Raw genomic sequence first — 20871 nt, 5'->3', positions numbered from 1 at the left:
TAAAAAACCATAATCGATAAAATTTATCGAAGCTTTTGGTGTAGAGGTTTTGGATTGATTATTGATCGGAGAAAGCTCCTTCTGACTTCATTATTCACATTTGTTCAAATCCTTTCGAGTGATTCCTCTCACTTTTCTCGGGTCATCGCAAATTCCCAACTTCCCCTACACGAGCGTAAGTTTGGCCCAATTTTTACAACCGCTTGATTCTTTTGATCTGATGTGATGGACTTTGGCTTGTTATTTAATTTTGATAAAACACACACAAAAAATTATAATTTTAAAAACGAAATTTTTTAGGTTACGTATTTAAATTCGTCTTAAAATTCCAACGAAGCACGAGGCTCCTTGAGTCATTTCACGAGTCGAGGCCAATTTTCTTGCCAAACCTTTTGCCAAATTTAATTTCATTCTGATCAGGATAAAAAACCCTAATTTTGGAAACCAACAAATCAAGAAAAGACCAAGAATTATCTCTCGAAATTTTCGAAGTTGAAAATTCTGATTTCGATTAAAAAGCTATCGACCTTGCAGATTCTCTTCGTTTCGTCAATCAGTTTCTCATTAGATCTACTGACAGTCTGTTATCGAAGATTCGTTAAATGTTATGTAGCTAAATTAAAAGGCAAGATTTTCAGTTTCCTTTTCCTGGGGATTTGTCATGGCGGATGCGCTGTCTGTGATTCCACCAGCTGTTCTTCGTAATCTTTCCGATAAGCTCTACGAAAAGCGCAAAAATGCTGCTTTGGAGGTAATGCATTGCGTACGGGGATATGAGTGTTTTTATGTTTGTGGGTGTGAGCGTGCTTTTTTGGAAAATTTGTCGCGAGTTTGGAATATTAGGTTCGAGTGTGTATCGGGCTTTAATTTTGTCAGTTGTTTGATAATCTGGAGGTTTTGATTGGATGTAGGTGGAAGGGATAGTAAAGCAATTAATCAGCTCTGGGGATCACGAAAAAATAAATGCCGTGATCAATTTGTTAGCCAACGAATACACTTACTCACCCCAGGCGAATCATCGGAAAGTATGTTAATTAGTTAGTTCCACTATCAATGTTGGAGTTCATTCATCTAGTATGTTAGTTGAAAGTTTCATTTGTACGTTTCTGTTTTTAGGGAGGGTTGATAGGATTGGCAGCAGCTACAGTCGCTTTGACATCAGATGCCGCCCAACATCTTGAAGTAAGAATGTTAAAGTGACGATCCAGTTTCATACTTATTATTTGACAGTGGTCAGGCGAAGGAAAGAACTTTTACTAACAGAATGTATAATAGATGGCCGATCTAGTTTGGTCATCTGTTCCATTGACTTTAGCCCCCTTTTTACTTGTAACAAACCATCACGTCTTATTAATTCACATTAGTCAGGTTAGTTTGTGAGAAGCTAATCACCTAATAAATTCAATCATACAGTTGATTTAATCGTCTGGTTCTAGGCGAACCAGGTTCCTTTATTTTTTAATTTAGCGTTAATGCTTTAGAATTTAATAAAGCACATTCTGTTGGGGTCATTGACTCATTGAGGATAAAAATTTGCAGTTTTCATGAATATTCATGGCTGCATACCTATTTTACCGCCTACATCTAATGTTTGGGCAAAGTAAACACATTTAAGTTCCTGCTTCAGGGAACTCAAAAGGTGGAGCTTGCTAAGCTTTTTCCTGTTCAAATGTAGCAAGCAGTCAGGCATAAAAATTGCCAAGAAAGTTATGCTATCTATTGCAGGATGCAGGAATGCCAGTGGCCTAGTGTACCTAAATTGATTGAATAAACTGAGGGATATTCTCATCTAATCCATCAGTTTTGATCCTGTGACCACCTAACATTTATTGTATGTGTTTCTGCCTATTTGGATGTACCTATCTTTTATCTCGATAAATTTGGCTGAATTGGTTTATTCAGCGATTGAGACTGTGGGTGAAGAAGTATGGATTGTAGTTTAGTTGAAAGATGATGTATCATGAACTCTAGTTAATTTTAAGGCCTGTTGGGAATTATTGATTCAAGAAAGAAATAATGATCTTATAGCATAAATTGACATAATTTCTACATGCTAAGAGCTAATGAATTAGAAAACTTTGGGTATAAGATGCAGTAATATGTTAGTACCACACCCTGTAAATGTGAGATATACCTCAAAACCCACAGACTACAACAGAAGGATTACATGGATCGTAGGTTCACCTTTTTTAGAGGAATATTTACTGATTGGGCATGATTTCCTTAGCCCAAATGTGTTACTGGATCAATCTGTACATTTCAAATTTATGTCAAAGTTGAGATGGGTATGAATGCTAGAAACTGGTCTGAAATGTCACAGAAGTAACATTTTCAAATTGCATTGCATGGAACTTGGCCCTTTTCATTTCTTTGCTTGTGAAGTTAATTCATGTATCAAAATGGATATACTTTCATCCCTGAAACTGAGATAAGGTTGCCAGTGGGTAAGTAGCTTGCTCCTTTGACCTTGATATGAGTTTGATTCACCTTTAGTAACTGCTGTTGGCTAAGAGTTGAATTCTCCATTTTGAGAATCAGAAGAGTAGAAAAACATTTTCCCCCCTTGAAGTAAAACTATAATGCATGTATTTGAGTCCTTATGTGTCATTTTTCCTATAGCTTATTTACATTTTCTACTATTCTTTGACTCCCAATTTATCCGGTCTAATGTTTCTCGGGGTGTTTCTGATGAATTTTTTTTATCTAATGCCCCTCTTCCGTGGTCATTCCAGCAAATTGTACCCCCCGTTTTAGCTTCGTTTTCTGATCAAGACAGCCGAGTTCGATATTATGCTTGTGAAGCTCTGTACAACATTGCAAAGGTACAAAAATTGGGGACTTTTGTTATATTCCACTTTTCCTTGTGTAATTTAGTTGTCCTGTTTGCTATTTACAGGTTGTGAGAGGCGATTTTATCGTGTTCTTCAACCAGATTTTTGACGCGTTGTGTAAGCTTTCTGCTGATTCAGATCCCAATGTACAGAGTGCTGCTCATCTTTTGGACAGACTTGTAAAGGTATGTGGTTTCTTTTTCCTGAGTATGCATGCATGCATGCATGCATAAATTTATGCATAAATGATACAGATAATTTTTTAGTATTGCTAACTTTGATTGCTTGTAATGCAGGATATCGTCACCGAGAGTGATCAGTTTAGGTCTGGTATCTCATTTACTTTGTTCACATAGCAATGTATCAAGCTGAATTCTTTGATATCTCTAATAATGAAGCAATTTTTTTAACTTTCTACTGCTGCCATTTTCACCTGACTCAGCATTGAAGAATTTATTCCATTGTTGAGAGAACGAATGAATGTCCTAAACCCTTATGTCCGCCAATTTCTGGTAGGATGGATTACTGTACTAGATAGTGTTCCAGATATCGATATGCTGGGGTTTCTCCCCGATTTTCTTGATGGTGAGAAGGCCAAAACACATTCACAGTCTCTAGCTGTGTTCTTGCAGATTTATGTTCTCACATTGGTGATAAAATTGCAGGCTTATTTAACATGCTTAGTGATTCTAGCCACGAAATAAGGCAACAAGCTGATTCTGCACTTACTGAATTTCTTCAAGAGATCAAGAACTCTCCAGTAAGATTCAGCGATGCTACATCATTAATTTCTTTAGTTGTGATTAGAGACGAGCATTTATTAAGGAATCCTGCCCTTTAATGAGCCATGAGGATTAAAGGAAAAGAACCTTCTCCTGTATTCAATTTGTTAGGGTATATCGATTAATTTTGTTCTGTATTCTTGCTCATACTTCGTCTCTATGTTGCTTTTCACATGCACCACCGAAATAAATCAGTGAACATGATTTTTCTAGATTCATCAAACAGATGTAAGACAGCATGTGACATAGAAGTTGAGAAAGTCGTACAGGAACAACTATCTTATAACGTAAGTTGAAAATAATCCTTGTCAACTAATAATTTCTCGTGGAAAACTTAACTGGTTTCTCACCATGGTAGGAATCAGAAGTCTCAAATACTCATTTTTATCTCAAAATGAGTGATGGTAATTCACTTGACGGCTCCCAAACATGCTATAATAGCTTGTATGAGGTCCCCCAAAAAAAATTAAAAATCAAGGAGCACAATCTTAGAATACTCAATAAACATAATAGGTAATACCTTAAAGATTCTGTTGCTCCAAAACGAGAATAACAGTGAAAAAACTAGAAAGAGGAAAGAATCCAGAAATAATATAATCACCCGCTAAGAAATGACATTGGAGATTGAATATCATTTGAATCCTAGATATGAAGGTCATATTATTTCCACAGTTTTCACATGATACAACTATGCAAAAGTGGGTAAAATAAATTCTTGAGTTATATATTTAACCTTTTAGATTAATTAGATTAGATGAGGTTTTGAGAAGTTAGGAAAGATACGCTGTCCGTGTTCCATCCATAAAATATTTCTAGAATGGGTAGATCTGAAATTGAAAAGATTTTTATTTCAAACAAAGATGGAATGAATGACAAGGACTTGAAATGCATCGAACTTCTAATTGTGCTTACTCTTTATTGACCCAGCTACCTTGTGACGACTTTAATTTCTTTACTAAACTCTATCTTAAATGAAAAAAAAAACGTTTTTTATATGGAAACAATTGTGAACTAGTAAACCCCACCCATTTGGTATTTAACAATAAAATGATTGACAGAACTGCCGGAAGGCCTTTGTTGATTGTGTACGAACAAAATACAAGTTGAAAGGTAGGGTAAGATAGAATTTTACTAACGGAGGCTTTCGCTCTTTGGTAACCCTATTTATTTTATCATTTATTGATTAATTTTTGCTTCAATGTAATATATGTGGATTTCGCCCGAAATACTCTTATCGGAATATACTTTCAGGTACCGTGTTTTTTGATGGATTTATCGGTTAAAATCAATTAGCCCATCATACAGACTTTATGCTCAGAGCACCTTTCTTTGCCATATCATTTTGGAACTCCTCATCCCCATCTCAGCATTGTCCTTCCTTCTTTATGTTGAGAATCTATGCTGACTGTCCCAGATGCCTAACGTGATTGTTTCTGTCATCCTTATCGATTGTAGCCCTCTCATCGAATATTACTCAACAACTTTGATATTCTTGTTATCTAGTTGTTGAAGTAAATAAGGATTATGTTTTGTGCCTCTAATAGTTGTCCGGTGTAATACCCATGGAGAACGATGTTTCCCTGCAATTGTGTTTATACCTTGATTCCTCTAGGCTCTAATCCTAGTATAGAATGAGAAGATTAACTCGGCCGTGATTCAAATTACTAGAGGAAAATAAGTTGTGAAGTGTGTTAATGTTATCTTTTCATGAAGCAACCTTCTAGTTCCCGAGTAGAAAAACCTTAGCACTGCAGAAAAATAAAATCCCAAGTTAAATTTCACTTCCTCATTATTAATGGATGAACCTTCATTTGAATTTCCGGAAGATCATTCCGTGCTTATAAAGGGTATTACTTGACCGAAACTGGATACTGTGATGTCATATTGAATACTTGATGACATTGCGTACGTTTCCTGAAAAATAAAGGCAATTAGGAGACATTTCGACGTATCATGTATTAGAACGCGACCCAAGTAATAACTTCCATGTTCAGTTTTGCGTCTGACGTGCCTTTATTATTTAGACCACTGCTTTACCTTTTTAGCAATTAGTTGAGAACTGCGACTTTTGAAGTCTGTAGATTATGGTCGAATGGCTGAGATACTAGTGCAAAGGGCAGATTCACCTGATGAATTTACTCGATTGACTGCTATTACCTGGGTAAGTACTTGATGTGCTTTTATGATGTGTAGTAGTAAAATATTGTGTGGGTTTCATTCTGTCAGATTTGGTTGTGTGCACAACTTTTCTCTGCAGATCAACGAGTTCGTAAAACTTGGTGGGGATCAACTCGTACCCTATTATGCTGATATTCTTGGTGCAATTTTACCTTGCATATCAGACAAGGAAGAGAAAATCAGAGTTGTAAGTTTCATTCTTCTTGTCGACGGAAAAGAACGATTCAACATTGTATTCCACAACTTTCGAAAGAACTGATGCACCTTTCAGGACTTGTAAACTGAATTGTCATTTATTCGTTGCATCTCTTGCTTGACCTCCCCGATTAAATTTTTTTATTCTGGCGGGTGCAGACTTATGTTGTTGTTTGACATTCAGGTTGCTCGTGAAACAAATGAAGAGCTTCGTGGTATGAAAGCTGATCCAGCTGAAGGATTCGATATTGGAGCTATTCTCGCTGTAGCTAGGAGGTATCTTTCTCCTATCTGAACAACTAGGTTTTTGCTCGTCTGTATTTCACTTGTGGTTTATTGACGACCCTTGTAGAAGGTGATACATGGTGCTATAGTTGCTCTTTCCAATGCCTTTCAGCGGATGAACTGTGTTGAAAATTTTAATTTTTTCTATGTACCAGTCATCTGTCTACTGAATGGGAGGCCACACGTATTGAAGCTCTACACTGGATATCAGCCCTTTTAAATCAACATCGAACAGAGGTGATCATGAATTTTTGCTATTTCCAATGAACATGATTTAAAAGAAATTTTCGTAATGCATATCCACGAAACATGTAATCCTTTTCGTAATGATTTTTTGTGTAGTTGTGTGCTATCAGACATTTTGCAAATTCAGTAAAAAGCATACGTTGGATGCACGTATTATACTAAATTTGCGGTTTTGGTGATTGATTGATTATGCATTGGAGGTTTTTGTACACGTACTGTTGAAGTGAAACTTGGGGACTTGTAATTTCAAGGAAGCCTTGCTGTGCTTAATTGTTTTTTTTCGCTGAAGTTGGTTGCAAAGCTTTACTCAATAAAATTTTTTTGGTTGTGGGCTATCTACTAGCATTTCAAAATCATTGAACTTTCAGTTACATCATTTTTGGGAATTGATGATTAGATTTTCACTTGCCATTTTCTCACTTGAAACAGGTTCTATCATTTTTGGATGATATCTTTAAAACTCTTCTGACGGCACTTTCAGATCCATCTGATAAGGTATCTTCTCCACTTGCTTTCCTCACTTTCTCAGTGCCTATTTTTTAAAACCAATTTCTGCATCAATTTTTTTAGTTTTTAATCTTTTTGATGGAGACATTCTAAGATATAGTTTCTCTACTTTTATAAACTATGCATTCAAAGCTTACATTTTGCATGTTAGAACCATATGATAAGGGAAATGCTTTATTTACATATTTCTACACGTCTCTATTGATTTGATGGGTCTGATGCTTTACTCGCCTGCTGGACTAGTTGTGGAATTTTTCAATCATGCTCTCCAGATTGGAGGTTTACTGCGTTGAGTTTACAATAACTTCAGCACCATTAACTTATGATTTATGGATGAGACTCCGGAAATTTTTCAATCATGTCCTTCTTGTTTTCCATTTATCTCAGGTTGTGCTGCTGGTACTTGAAGTCCATGCTTGCATTGCCAAAGATGAGAAGCATTTTCATCAGCTCACTTTGTATTTAATGCAAAATTTTAGAATTGACTATTCTCTTTTGGAGAAGTGAGTCATTTGCCTATGCTTCTATGAATATACTGAAATAACTTTTTTAATGTTGTTTATAACCGGAGTAAAATAACTCTTTGTTCTTGCAGGCGTGGCGCTCTGATAATTCGTAGACTGTGTGTGCTACTTGATGCTGAAACCGTGTATCGGAAGCTTTCCACGATACTTCAAGGGGAACCAGATTTGGATTTTGCATCAATCATGGTTCAAGTACTATGTTGTTCACACATGGATTATTATTGTGTTTCATTCTTTTTCATCTTGTCTACCATGGATAGATAACCAGTTTCAATATTACTTGTTTTGCTTATTTGTGATTTCCAGTAATTGTATACTCCTTGTTTTTAGGTTTTATTTTTTTGCTTCTTTCTATATGGGGCAAGGTTGGGGTCTGCTGGTCGGTCGGACAGCAAGAGATATTCCTGTGAATGTGACCCATTTTTTCGTTTCAGGCTTTGAACTTGATTTTAATCACTTCTTCGGAGTTGGCTGGCATTAGAGATCTTTTGAAACAATCACTGTTGAATGATGCTGGAAAAAATTTATTTCTATCTTTATATGCTTCGTGGTGCCATTCGCCAATGGCTATCATAAGCCTTTGCTTATTAGCTCAGGTACGAGCTTTGTGATTATTGTTCAGCCATGTCTTTACCTACATTTGCCTTTGCCTTTGCCTTTGCTGTGCTTTTTAACGTTTGCATTTATATTCTTGATGGCACTGCTACACAGACATATCAGCACGCGGGTTCTATTATCCAATCTCTGGTCGAGGAAGATATCAATGTTAAGTTCTTAGTCCAATTGGATAAATTGATCCACCTTCTGGAGACTCCCACCTTTGCTTACCTTAGACTACAGGTAATTTTTGTAGACGTGGTTAGTGATGATAAATTTCATCTTACTTCAACTACAGACATAACAAATTTCAACTTACATTAATTACAAAATTGGTTTTCCGTAACTGCTTTGTCTCATAAACAGACTTGGGATGCACATGTAAATGGTTTCATGCATTAAGTAACCATGTTAACTTGTGTTAATTTTTTTCTCTATTTGGCTGTAAAACTTGTGTATGTTTTTCTCTATTTAGCTGTAAAACTTATGTATGTGAAGCTGTGTATAATCAGTGCTTATTTTTGTGCATGTTTGCTGACGATCCATTTACAATAAATAAGTTAGACCACAAGAAGAGGGACCGTAGAAATTTTAGCTGTTGGAAAGCTTAAGAGGGACATGAGAATTACAAGATTTATTTTTGAAGATAATGCTACGATGCGGCGAACTTGTTTAATCATGGAATTCAATCTGAACACTTTTAATGTCTACGCCTGAATTTAACGTCTGCTTAGTTTTGTTTCCAAGTCAGTTTGATCACCCTTTGAATACAATTTTAAACAGTTAAATTAAGTACTGGATAGTATAAAGCAATATTACATGTACGAGGCGATGGTCTGGAAGTTTGTATGACATCGATATTTTTTAAAACTTTATACAGATACGAAAAATCATTAGAACAATTCGATTTTTCACTGATGCTAAATGGTGATTTAAAGGTGGGTGAGATGTCTTCTACTACAACTGAGAAAAGGAGATCATTATAGATACTGTCTCAATGTGTAACTTGAAGAAGTAAAACTTAAAAAGGTATTATGGGAGATGGCAGTTTGTTCATAAATTGTAAGTTAATTGCTGTTGAACAGTCTCTGATGTCAGGTTTAATTTTCTTGTGAAAATGGTATTGATGGCATTATCCACTTGCCTTTTGATGCTTTTTTTTTGGTTGAACATTCTGTCATCCCCGTGCTTTATGTCTGTTCTATTTCTGACCTTCATTCGTTACCACTGTAAGTTTATGACAATATTGTCGGAGCTGACGGAGCATTTGTCTTTATTATTTTTCGTCAAACAACTCATGTACAAAACTATTTTTTATGCCATCGTACTTCTCTTATTTGCCTATTTGCATGCAGCTTCTTGAACCTGGAAGATATATATGGTTGTTGAAAGCCCTGTATGGTCTCCTGATGTTACTTCCGCAGGTATATGGATACTAGTTTCTTACTTTTATCAGCATTTTAGAAATCTCAAGTACAGATGATGGCTTCATTTCAGATTTCTTCCACATTGCTTCTATGATTTATTCCTTGCGAGTGTTTTATAAGGCACATTGTTGATTTGATGTTTTACATTCAATTCCTCTTTGCTGAACTATTTGCATGAAATATTGGCCTAAGAAAAAAAAGGAAAAACGATAGTTGATGGGAAATTAATCAATCAGTAGGACTGTAGGAGCATGCTGACAAAGACTGAAGATGAGATTATTGAAGGACTGTACGGGAAGAAAATTGCAAATTAACCAAGGACAAGAAATTATTTGACACAAATTTCTTCTAACTTCAAAGAGCAACTGATAACAAATAATAAGCAGTTTTCGGCCGCAAAGTCTGCACCAGCCATAAAAAGATCTGCATATTTCTTGGGCAGCTGGATAGTTGGTAGCAAAAACCGAGTATGCATCAGTCCTAATGAAGCCAATTTTCACCCAAAAGATTATTTCGTTTATTATTGTGGCTAGCTGAGTAATTGAATTTCCGTTAAATCATAACTCTGTTTTTACAATTACAGGAGGGATGAAGTGTGTGACTTATGTTTTGCAGTTTGTGTTGACCTTTTCAAGCCTACATGTTGATTTTTAAGGACTTCGTATACTCGCTTCCATTATTTCTCCCTATTTTACAGAATCTTTAAACGCCCTTATGTCTTATGGCACTCCTAGAAACTTTCGCAGGATTCAATAGAAGTTAATAATGGTGTAGTAATAGAAATTTGGGGGTAATCTCATTTGTTAGCGGGACTACCTTATGGTGACAAGAATAACTTATATTTCTTGGGGACGGAAAATCCACCGCTGGGTTTTATCAACTTGCAAATTCTTCCTTGATTGACGGAGAGGTCCAGTATATATGCATGAGCATAGGTCTTTTGAGTGCATTTATTCTCGCGATTATGCTCTTCATATTCCTTTTGTTTTGCACTGCTGAAGAAATGATTAAAACTCAATTATTTGTTTTGGCAGAAAAATCCGTTTCAAATGTTATTTTCAAAAACCAAAACGGAAAACTCATTCCTATGAGAAATAAATTGAGGCTTGTACTGTTCATTAAACATAATTTTACTGAACATACTCGTACTTTTTCATTTTATGTCCATTAATTCTGTGTGATAAGTCTCTTCTCACGCACTGATGCAGCAAAGTGTAGCATTCAAGATCCTCCAGACGCGGTTAAAAACTGTACCCCCATACTCTTTCAGTGGTGAACAATACAAGAGAGTGTCACCAGGAAGTATTTTGTTGGAAGGTAATTATGTAGGTGGATCACAACTTTCAGATGGTGACATCAGTGAAGATCCACATAACATGAATGACGGTATGAACTTCGACTCAAGACTGCGGCAGTTTGAGAATGTGCAGCAGCAACATCGCATACACACTAGATCTCAGGCACAATCGCGTTACAATTCTGCTTCATCTGGAAAGGTATGTGGTACTTTGTTTCTTGATATTAATATAGTTTGTCTACTGGGAATTTTATTCAGTTATGATTTCTGTTCAATTTTCTTTCAAAACGAAATAGATGGAATTATGGCTCATTTACAAACCACCCATATTTTGAGATAAATTCTACCTGAGCCAAGCTTGGGTGAGACACACTCATACAAAGTTGGATTCATTTATTTAACGTTCTCTTGACTCTTGAATTGTGCTTATGTTTCAAACAATGTTTTCAAAACCGGATCGGACCGGCCGGTTGGACCGGTTCAACCGTGAACCGGCCTTCAGACCGGTCCGGACATAAATAAAAACCCGGAAAACAGGTTTAACCGGAAAAAACCGGTTAAAATCCGGTTCAACCGGAAAAACCGGAAACCGGCCGGTCTTCAGGAACCGGCCGGGTCTGTGAAATTATTAAAAAATTGCCCAGAGATCGGCGACGGTTATTTCAAAACCGTCGCTATATAGCGACGGTTAAAGATTAACCGTCGCAATTTAGCGACGGTTTGTTTAAAACCGTCGCTAAATAGCGACGGTTTTTGATGTTTGCTACTTTTTTTATAATTAATCTTGATGTTTAATTGGGCACTTAAACTTGGTCATCCCTATTTGGTTACATGTTATATGTAATTTGGATTTTTGAATTTGAAAAATGATTTTTATTTTGATATTTATTGTAATTTTCATTTTAAAAATTAAATAAAAACTATAAAAGCATAAATAATCAATATTTTACTATTTTATTTATTATATAAAATAAATAAAATATTAATTTTATTGATCCGGTTCGACCGTCCGGTCGAACCGGTTGAACCGGTTGAACCATTTTTTAAGGCTTGACCGATTCGATTAACGGTCCGGTTATAAAAACACTGGTTTCAAATACTTTAGCGATTTTCTTCTGTTAACAAATGATTTTACTCTGCATAAAAAATGTTTGTACTATATTTGCTGATAATTAACAAGTAAATTGTTCCGCGGCCAAATGTTAATCTTTCGTTCAGGATGTACAAAGACCAGAAGAACAAAGTCGTCCATCATCGCAAGAAATGAATAGAACTCCTTCAGTGCTGTCACGCAGAGGTCCCGGGCAATAATTTTATGGACTGGTTTTGAGGTTATTTATAACGAGGATTCCTTTATTCAAGACTGCTGAGGTTTTCTAGCATATGTAAATTGTATATCCTAATAGCTTCTCTATTGAACCCTAAAAGGGTGGTTGTGGTTGGCAGTGGAAATTTCTTGGCTGACTCGCCAAGCTATTCTTTTGACAACAGATACACCCATGTGGTTATGTTATTTTTATTCAAAAACCATATGGGAGAAAAAATAAAGTAGATGTTGGGTTTAGGTTGTATTGAGTTTGTTTCTACTACTAATATTTCCATTGATTTGCTACAGCTTGACATATCTTACATGGCTACGATTCGATTATTTTACTATGTTGGATCCGGGTTTAGGGGACGTGAGATGTTTCCGCAACCCATTGTGTATTTTAAAATCTAATCATTTTATCACTGTTAGAAATTAGATACCGCGGGGGGGGGGGGGGGGGGGGGGGGGGGGGGGGGGTAGGCACGTCGGTTCTCATGTTCAAAAAAAAAAGTCCAATCTTCCACGCAACTTAATTATGTGATAACGATGTTCTGATGCTAACCTCTAAATGAAGTTTTCCAAGGAACTTGAGGATGACGAAATGATTTGAATGGATTTCAAATTTATTATATTAATTTTATTCAAAATTAGAATTTTTTTTTTTTGAAATTTGAATCATTGATTCTGGATTTCAAATGCTTTAAAATTCTCCTACATATGCAAATTATTCATTCAAACATAAGCTGATAAATGGTTTTGAATGTATGAGCACAGTTTTTAAAAACACATTTGAAAATTGAATGGTTTGATTAGGCTTCATAACCAATGGTTGTAGTTTGCAACGTTTTACATTTATTTTGTTCAGAATGACATATAAAACATAAAAACCAGAAAACATATGCGTGCATGTACGTCTGGATTAACAAACTAACCTTAAACTCGTACTACTTTTTCATTATTAATTTCCAAATTTACATGTTTGGGAGTGGAATAATAATAAAAAAAAGAAGCCATCTACGACAAGTCGACAAAAACTCTCTGTAAATTTGGAGAATTTATGCAACTGGTGACTGCAAAAACATAGCCTCGCAGTTATGACTCATAATGCATATATCTTCTTTTCATCAGAATTATAATCATCCAAATCAGAAATATTTGCAGAATATGCCCAAGAGAACGATTTGCTTCCGCTTGCTCGTCTGATCCGCCTCTGAGAATCGCTACCGCATATTCCAAAATGCTGCTGGAAAACGAAGTAACACAAACTGATCAAAGTCCCCACAAGAATTGGAGCCCCGACGACCGTTATGGTAGTCGCCATCCAAGAACTTTTCTTCCCCACGACGACAAAAGATATCGACAAAAACGCCCCACAAGTGCTGATACAGGCGGCCCACATCATCTTATTCACTACTGAGACTACTTGTTTTTGAGCTCTGGTTTCCCAAGCAACCAAAGTGATCTGAACGACGACTACAGAAAGTGATAAGAAAAGGGCGGTGGAATCTAAGAGACAGAACGCACGGAAAGCAACCGTTTTTGAAATACGTGATTCGCCTGCTTCTGGCCCGTCTGGATAATACTGACCAGGCAAGTTAAATAGAGCAAGAAAAGCAATGGATGCCACAAGAACAGCAACAACCGTGACAGAGTTGATGGTATTTTGAACGGCTTCTCTGTGAATTTTCTTGAGTTCTTTGGCAATTCCTGAGACTCGTCTCTGTGTTCTCTCATTCTGTTTGATTTGTGAGTGGACTTCGTGTTTAATGTCACTAACGGTTCTTTTGAGTTCCATTGCTTCATCACCTTGGCCTATGTGTATTGCGTGCTTGGCGCCAGCCTCGACCAGAGCTTCCTTGATTTCCAGAGGTGAGTCTCCGTATTGAAGTTTCTCTGCTATGTCCATCGCAGTTTCACGTTGATTATTTATGGCATTCACGTCGACATGTGCGTAACTTAGTAAAAGTCCAACTATCTGAAATGGAAAAAAGCAATTTTGCAGATTCAATAAGAACACAATGTAGAGTAAGGTAGTAGAATTTTCATGACAAGTATATACATGCATCAATTAATATATACCTGAGAACGATTCTTCCGAGTGGCTATGTGCAGAGCCGTATTACCCTTTTTGTCCCGTTCGTTTAATATGGAGTGATCAGCTTCCAGTAATTCATCTACCACAGAAGTCTCCTGACCTTTAACAGCCATGTGCAATGCAGTTTGGCCCTTCTTATCCTTGATAGAGACAATACCTGCATCCCTTTGGACCAGTGCTTTTACGACGTTCAACCTGCCATATCTTGCAGTTGTGTGCAATGGAGTTTTCCCATTTTTCCGAACAATCATCATCGAGCTCACATCTGCATCGAGTATCGCGTTCACTACATCCACATGACCATTGGAAGCAGATGAATAAAGGGGACTCGTGTTCGTTGAGTTGCATACTTTGCAAAGCTCGGGCCACTTCTTCAGCAGTTCTTGAACGATTCCTAAACACCAGAAATCAGGATTTTTCGTTATGTGGAAAGATCGACAAAAGTTCCAAGACCAGTAGTTTTCGAGAAAATCCAAACTTAATTTGGCTAAAAGATAAAGTACGCCAACACAAAAAGAAACATCTTGATCCAGTTACTCCCCAATCATAAATCTTTAGCTTCAACAAAAAATAATAATAAGCTTACAGTTTGGTATCACTTGCTACCTATTTTTCATCATTCCACACCTAAGCTAAATTCAACCGTATCACTAAATTCAGTTCAGCATCCTTTGATCAATAAAGAAACACCAAATAATTTCTAAAACTTTCTTAAAATTCAATCTGCATACCGTCACAAATAAACACAAACGCACACGAAATTAACCAAAAAGGTGTAAAACACCAACACCAAGTAAATATATAAAAATAAAAAACATTCCACCGACAAGGAGTGAAAGGGACAAATTTTTATACCCAAATGGCCTCTGGCAGCAGCGACTTGGAAAGTATCCATATCCCCTTTAGCCCTCATCATAACAGCCTCCAAATCACATAAAGCTACCAAATAATTGAAAACCTCAACAAAATTATTCTCTGCAGACACATACAAAGCAGTCTGTTTCTCATCATTTTGAAGGGCCATCAAAACAGATGGATCAGATCCTTCATTCTGGATGATGCTCTTGAGGGATTCAAGATCATTAGATTGAACGGCCGAGAAGAATGATTGGTGGGTAATGAATCTTAAAGATTTCGAATCCATCCACTAGCTATACTGTAATCAAGCAAACAACACGCACGAAAAAAGAAAAGTTCCGATCTTTGAACTGGTTTTTCTGCTCTGTTTTGCTATGTAAACGAGCGGATGCGAGCTTATATGAAAAGAGTACAGTTACATCTCAAGTCTCCAGTGTATTTCTAAAAACATCTCTCATCTTATCTTGGTGTCACGTCCATTTTAAAATAGTGTAATTGCTATACTAAATACAAAATTTATTTCTCATCCATCAACTCTAAATTCTAAAAATATTTTCATAATTTTTTTAATTTTATTCACAACAACTAATTTATTCCATAAAATATTGGATCTAAAATAATTTCTATATTGATAGAAATAGTGAATTAGTTAATTTAAATAGCTTATTAAATTTATTTAAACAATTATTTTAATTAGTTCAAATATTAGATTTTATCAATTTAAATAAATTTACTATTAAATTTGTTTATAAATTTTTAATAATTTTATTAATTAAATATAATATTATACAAGAAAAAGTAATATAATTATTTATAGTTTTTTTTTTAAAAAAAAAGGTTTTAAACTTAAAATCAAACACATTATAATTGACCACTACAACAAATAAATTTTAACTAAAGTGTTGCAGAACTATTATACCTTTGCATCAACCTAGCTCTCAGTATATAATAAAACTGGGTTGGAGCAAAAAATCCAACACCATTTTAGTGTTTTGGATTGGAATTTCTCTAAAAGAGTCGCGATGGTCTTAATAAATAGATTTTTATTTTTATCATTATTCTCACAGAGAATAAATACCACATAAATTTTCCGATGTAACATTGACACGACACATTTTATTCCTATGATATTTCATTTAGCCAAACAAATATAGTCATTTTTATTTAAAATATCGAACTTCAGATCCGCGACATCGATAACACTGTATTGTAGGGGCTAACAGCTTTGAAGGAACACATGGGATAAGTCGTGAATCCTTTGGTATGAATGATCTTCGAACGTGGCTTCATTATTCTCTTTTGGCTGGTCACAATATTTAGTTGTGGGATTGTCCTTTTGCTTTCTTTCTCCAACTGCCGAAGTTTCCTTTCGGTAGACAATATTCCAGCAAATCTGTAAATAATAATTAAAAAAAATCTTTCATTTTTGAGAAACAATTAACAAATTAATGTATAGAAATACATATATATACCTTTTGAGGGCATTTGCATTTGTGCCGCCATTTTTAACGGGTATTGACAGACCCGTCATAGTGTTTACCCGTGAAATCGGATCATTCAGAAGCTTCTCACCAATGGTCGCAAGTCTCTCCAAGTTTTCTACTGTTGCGATATCCACTGAATTTTCAATGCCACTTAGCGTATCATCCTACATTAACAAACGTATTTAAACAAACAAAAAAAAAATGTGTTTAATGACATTAACCAATTAACGAATCAATTCGAAAGCTTACTTGGATTCTTAGGTAATTATCCTCTGAGAAAAAAGCTTGGAAAATCAAGGCATTGTGAAAATCGACCATGTCTGCACTGGCTTGAGTGAATATCTCGAGCAACGGCGTGGTTCCACCGTGAAGAAGCCAATCTAGGATACCCCATTTTCTAGCAATTCTGCTATTGTATTTCTCCTCGACCTTGGCAGTACCCGTTCCTATCGATAACGTTAGAATACGAGGGTAGTCTCCAGGTTTTATTTGGGACAAGTCGACTTTAATCTTGTCAAACATATGTTTTGTCACCTCAGTTATGGCAATCAATGTCTGTTCCCATGATAGAAAAACAAGTTCCATTAAAAGAATTAAATGGTTATAATTTATGAGAATTAAGTCGTTACAGTTCCAGTTTGTATTGCCAGCACAATCATCAGTACTGGCGGCCTGGAGAGTCTTAAATTTTGGGTAGCGGAAACGCAAGATCAAGTCTTTAATTTCCTATTAATTTACTCCATATATACTTTGATTTTTCAAATGAAAAGAATATTTGAAATTCAATCATCACACTTGGAATCCAAACCCAAATGTATACTGTTATCCCACAAACCACGATCGGTGAATTTAATATATAAATTTTTTTTACCGGATTATTAGCAGCAACGCCACCATCAATGAGATTGTACTCGTAATCATAACCATTTGCATCAATTGTCTTGAACTCATGACCGGGGAGAAATGTTGGAGCTGCCGAAGTACTTATGCAAATGTCCGACAGTTTAGCATCTAACCACGTGCATCTTTTTGCCTGCACGAGGTTGTTAATTACAACTTTAATTTAATTTATATGACTCGGATTAGATTATTATAATATATAACACACACTGACACACACACACACATAAACAAATCACCCGGCCACTTTACCAAATTACATGTACCACTTGATGGACCCTCATTTTTATCCTGGATGCCCAATTAGATATATATAAAGGGGATGCAAAAAGAAAAAAAAAAAAAAAAAAAAAGAGGAGAGGAGAGGAGACTACGGGCTGGTCAAGCCGCCTACCTCCACTAGACAGAGCATTACATTATATTTAATAGTCAAATTTCAAACTTATAATTTGATCCAAACTCATTTACTTAATATAAATATATTAATGACAAAGACTAGCTTGTGTCTATATATATATATATATATATATATATATATATATATATATATATATATATATAATAAAAGAAAAATTTTAACTCATTTACTTTAAAATAATTTCAGATATGCCAGTCATAACTCAAGTATAATTAATTGTATAAATCCAAACTTTAACTTGGGAAAATGATTCAAATGTGTTAAATAATAGAAAAAGCATAAATAAAGGGTAAATAACAAGAAGCTCTTAGGAAAAACCTTAGCTACCAAAATGGGCACAACAATTAACGTTGATATATGCCTACCTCATAAGTGGAGAAGATGACTGGCTGCAAACGCTTTATATCGAAAGCTGGAATCACCACGTTTGTTAGCGCTTGAGTCAACGTAATCTCTCTCAACTCTTTCCTCAATACTTTATGAAGATGTCTCCCATCATACAAAGGTCCGATCAATGATTTGAACAATTTCCCGAACGGAAATAACGTGCTTCAAGATCACCAGTATCTTAGATTGTATGTGTTTGTGGCCAAAATTGAAAAATAATCAGTCAAAGAGATCGTCAACTTACTGAGTTTGTGGGAAGATTTTGGGGCAGTTCTCCAAGTAGAAAGGCTTAATGTCTTTTGCGGCGTAAAGGGGTCGATTATTTTCGTCGGGGGCCGAGATCATGGCGGTGACCAGGCCGCCGGTGCTAGTCCCCGCGATCACGTCGAAATAATCCGCGAGTCTTGCATTCTCTCCATCTAGCTCCTGCAACAAGTCACGAATCAAGATTCTTGATTAAGGAATCTAGTAAAATACATGTGATTTATTTTGTTTTCTGTTACCTGAAGTTGAGATTCAAGAAACTCGAGGATAACAGCTGGGATGATTCCTTTGATGCCACCTCCATCAATACTGAGAACTGTAACGAATCTGTTACTTTGTGGAGGAACTGGTTCTTGAAGGGATGAATTTCTCTCCATTTTCCTGCAGATGAGATCCACTGAAAGAAAGAAAGAAAGAAAGAAATATACATACATATAATAGAGCACAACCAGCTGGACTCGGAATAATTAATAGACCTCGTTTGGTACCTAACGAACGATCCACTTGGAATATCGACTAAGATTTTTTTTCATTCGTCTCAAACATATAATTTAATTTACACATAACTAATCTATCCCAATCTTTAAATAAATTAATTACTTCACAACAATATTTTTGTTTTACTAAAAAGTAAAAATGCATTAAATAAGAATACAATTGATTTTTTCTAAAAAAAAATTTACTTTTTAGAGTACTACATATAAACTGGTGTAGAGGGAGTATTAAACTTATAACAAAATAGAAACTCAAATACTAATATTTTTTTAAAAAAAGAAACTCAAATATTAAATTAGAATTTAAAAAAACTTTATAATTGAGGGTGTGGTTGGCTATCGAGTTCGGTCATTCTCCCTTCTTAAAATTTTTCAAATTCATTAATTTTGTTTTAATGATACATATTTACGCATCTTTTTATTTTAACAATTATATTATAATTAAATACATTCACACATTATTTAGTTATAACTTAGGGTTCCCACATGACTTAGTTTGTCCTTTTCTCACACAATTCAGCTTGTTAATTGTTTTTATGTTTCACGCAATTCAACTTGTTCTTTTTTATTCGTTTAATCTAAATATGCATCTCTTTTTGTACTTGTTCATATTATAATATAATAAATATAATATAAGCTCGAGTGGCTGTGATTTCTTGAACTGTGCAAGAAAACTATATAAAAACTCATCCTTCCATGCCTACCCACCCCTATATTTATGATGATTTAAACATGTGTGTATTAAATTCAATTTTTTAAATATCAAACAAAATTCGATATGATGAATACGTTCCTATTTTTCTAACTTTTATCGTTCGCACGAAAGTTTTTTTACGAGGTTGTCTGTATTAATAATTACAAACGAATCGAATCTTTTAACTTTTTAAAAACATATAATACTCAATAATTAAGAAACTTATCCCCGAGGAGGTTGACTTTATTGTTAATCATTAAATTTATTTTCTAAAATGATACGAACCGTAGTATTATAATTTCACACATGCATGATTATTAAGGTTATAATTTTCTAGTAAGTGATTTTGCATTTATTTTTTTCATTATTTAAATTAATTCGTTTAAATTATATATATGCTTTTCATTGGTAAATCTTCTAGAAAATGGGTTTAAAAACAGTGTGAAACATCTTCCGGGGTGTGACTATTGTAGCAAATATAAATTCATTATATTTAAAATATGATATATATATATATATATATATATATATATATATATATATATATATATATATATATATATATATATATATATATATATATATCAATCATGTGTCCCCGCCATTCTTGTAACTGTCACCTGTAATCCGCGCAGGTGTGTCCGCACCCCCCTGAGTGGACGAGAAAGAAAGGATTTCTCGGAGCTGAGTCACCATGATTTACCTCCTCTCACAATCTTGTCGGACCGGAGGTGAGGAGCACCTAAGGTGAGCGATTTCACCTTTGGAGCAATCATGTCTCCACACTTCGAAGGTTATAGGACAATTACGTGCACTTGCATGGGATTTACAAGGTATGTAACCAGGGGCGGAGTCAGGAATTCGATTATACCCGGACTAGAATTTTAAATTCTAAAATCTTTTAATATTTTAAATTGATCTACCCGGACTCATATCAAATTTATCCAAAATTATAGCATTAATGGTTGTAGCAGTAGCATCGGCGGCGGAATCCTTTGCGGTAACCACCTACGAAACCTTCCCTCTTGCAAACATCGGCACACCTCACAGTCCTAAAGCGTAGTCCCCAGAATCTTCTGCTCTTGTTCAGACATACTTT

At 35.3% G+C, this 20871-nt stretch overlaps 3 protein-coding genes across 3 annotated transcripts; 1 reads left to right on the top strand and 2 right to left on the bottom strand.

Moving 5' to 3' along the window:
• The first annotated feature begins 341 nt into the window (after positions 1 to 341).
• On the top strand, positions 342 to 12491 carry LOC140810591 (protein VAC14 homolog). The gene is made up of 20 exons (XM_073168435.1): positions 342 to 751; positions 912 to 1025; positions 1117 to 1182; positions 2733 to 2822; positions 2897 to 3016; positions 3128 to 3156; positions 3274 to 3416; positions 3497 to 3591; positions 5688 to 5774; positions 5871 to 5978; positions 6171 to 6262; positions 6427 to 6508; positions 6947 to 7012; positions 7412 to 7527; positions 7620 to 7740; positions 7983 to 8144; positions 8260 to 8388; positions 9501 to 9569; positions 10781 to 11068; positions 12088 to 12491. The coding sequence occupies exons 1-20, from the start codon at positions 662 to 664 to the stop codon at positions 12178 to 12180; spliced, it is 2160 nt and encodes a 719-aa protein (XP_073024536.1). The 5' UTR covers positions 342 to 661; the 3' UTR covers positions 12181 to 12491.
• Positions 12492 to 13106: 615 nt separating this feature from the next.
• LOC140809816 (ankyrin repeat-containing protein At2g01680-like) lies at positions 13107 to 15605 on the bottom strand. Its single transcript, XM_073167551.1, has 3 exons — positions 15129 to 15605; positions 14258 to 14667; positions 13107 to 14153 (listed from the first exon to the last, which is right to left on the bottom strand). The coding sequence occupies exons 1-3, from the start codon at positions 15415 to 15417 to the stop codon at positions 13278 to 13280; spliced, it is 1575 nt and encodes a 524-aa protein (XP_073023652.1). The 5' UTR covers positions 15418 to 15605; the 3' UTR covers positions 13107 to 13277.
• A 684-nt stretch (positions 15606 to 16289) lies between these two features.
• On the bottom strand, positions 16290 to 19016 carry LOC140810013 (patatin-like protein 2). The gene is made up of 7 exons (XM_073167807.1): positions 18824 to 19016; positions 18565 to 18746; positions 18299 to 18482; positions 17487 to 17648; positions 16865 to 17170; positions 16604 to 16779; positions 16290 to 16524 (listed from the first exon to the last, which is right to left on the bottom strand). Exons 1-7 carry the CDS (start codon positions 18959 to 18961, stop codon positions 16311 to 16313), a joined length of 1362 nt encoding a protein of 453 aa, XP_073023908.1. The 5' UTR covers positions 18962 to 19016; the 3' UTR covers positions 16290 to 16310.
• Between the last annotated feature and the right edge of the window lie 1855 nt (positions 19017 to 20871).

The sequence above is a fragment of the Primulina eburnea genome, chromosome 13 (assembly GCF_022965805.1).
Source record: "Primulina eburnea isolate SZY01 chromosome 13, ASM2296580v1, whole genome shotgun sequence".
In the NCBI taxonomy this organism is placed as follows: Eukaryota; Viridiplantae; Streptophyta; class Magnoliopsida; order Lamiales; family Gesneriaceae; genus Primulina; species Primulina eburnea.
The sequence above is the reverse complement of the archived record's forward strand: the minus strand, read 5'-3'. Positions and strand labels throughout refer to the sequence as shown.

Excerpts from the sequence above, each read along its gene's own strand:
- LOC140810591 (XM_073168435.1), top strand. The coding sequence starts at position 662 with ATGGCGGATGCGCTGTCTGTGATTCCACCAGCTGTTCTTCGTAATCTT. Across the intron at positions 1,026-1,116 it reads CCCAGGCGAATCATCGGAAA|GGAGGGTTGATAGGATTGGC; the intron begins GTATGTTAATTA and ends TTCTGTTTTTAG. Across the intron at positions 3,017-3,127 it reads TTTTGGACAGACTTGTAAAG|GATATCGTCACCGAGAGTGA; the intron begins GTATGTGGTTTC and ends CTTGTAATGCAG.
- LOC140810013 (XM_073167807.1), bottom strand. The coding sequence starts at position 18,961 with ATGGAGAGAAATTCATCCCTTCAAGAACCAGTTCCTCCACAAAGTAAC. Across the intron at positions 18,483-18,564 it reads AAAATCTTCCCACAAACTCA|CACGTTATTTCCGTTCGGGA; the intron begins GTAAGTTGACGA and ends GTGATCTTGAAG. Across the intron at positions 17,649-18,298 it reads TCATCTTCTCCACTTATGAG|GCAAAAAGATGCACGTGGTT; the intron begins GTAGGCATATAT and ends AACCTCGTGCAG.
- LOC140809816 (XM_073167551.1), bottom strand. The coding sequence starts at position 15,417 with ATGGATTCGAAATCTTTAAGATTCATTACCCACCAATCATTCTTCTCG. Across the intron at positions 14,668-15,128 it reads TGCTGCCAGAGGCCATTTGG|GAATCGTTCAAGAACTGCTG; the intron begins GTATAAAAATTT and ends TCTGGTGTTTAG. Across the intron at positions 14,154-14,257 it reads CTCGGAAGAATCGTTCTCAG|ATAGTTGGACTTTTACTAAG; the intron begins GTATATATTAAT and ends TTTCCATTTCAG.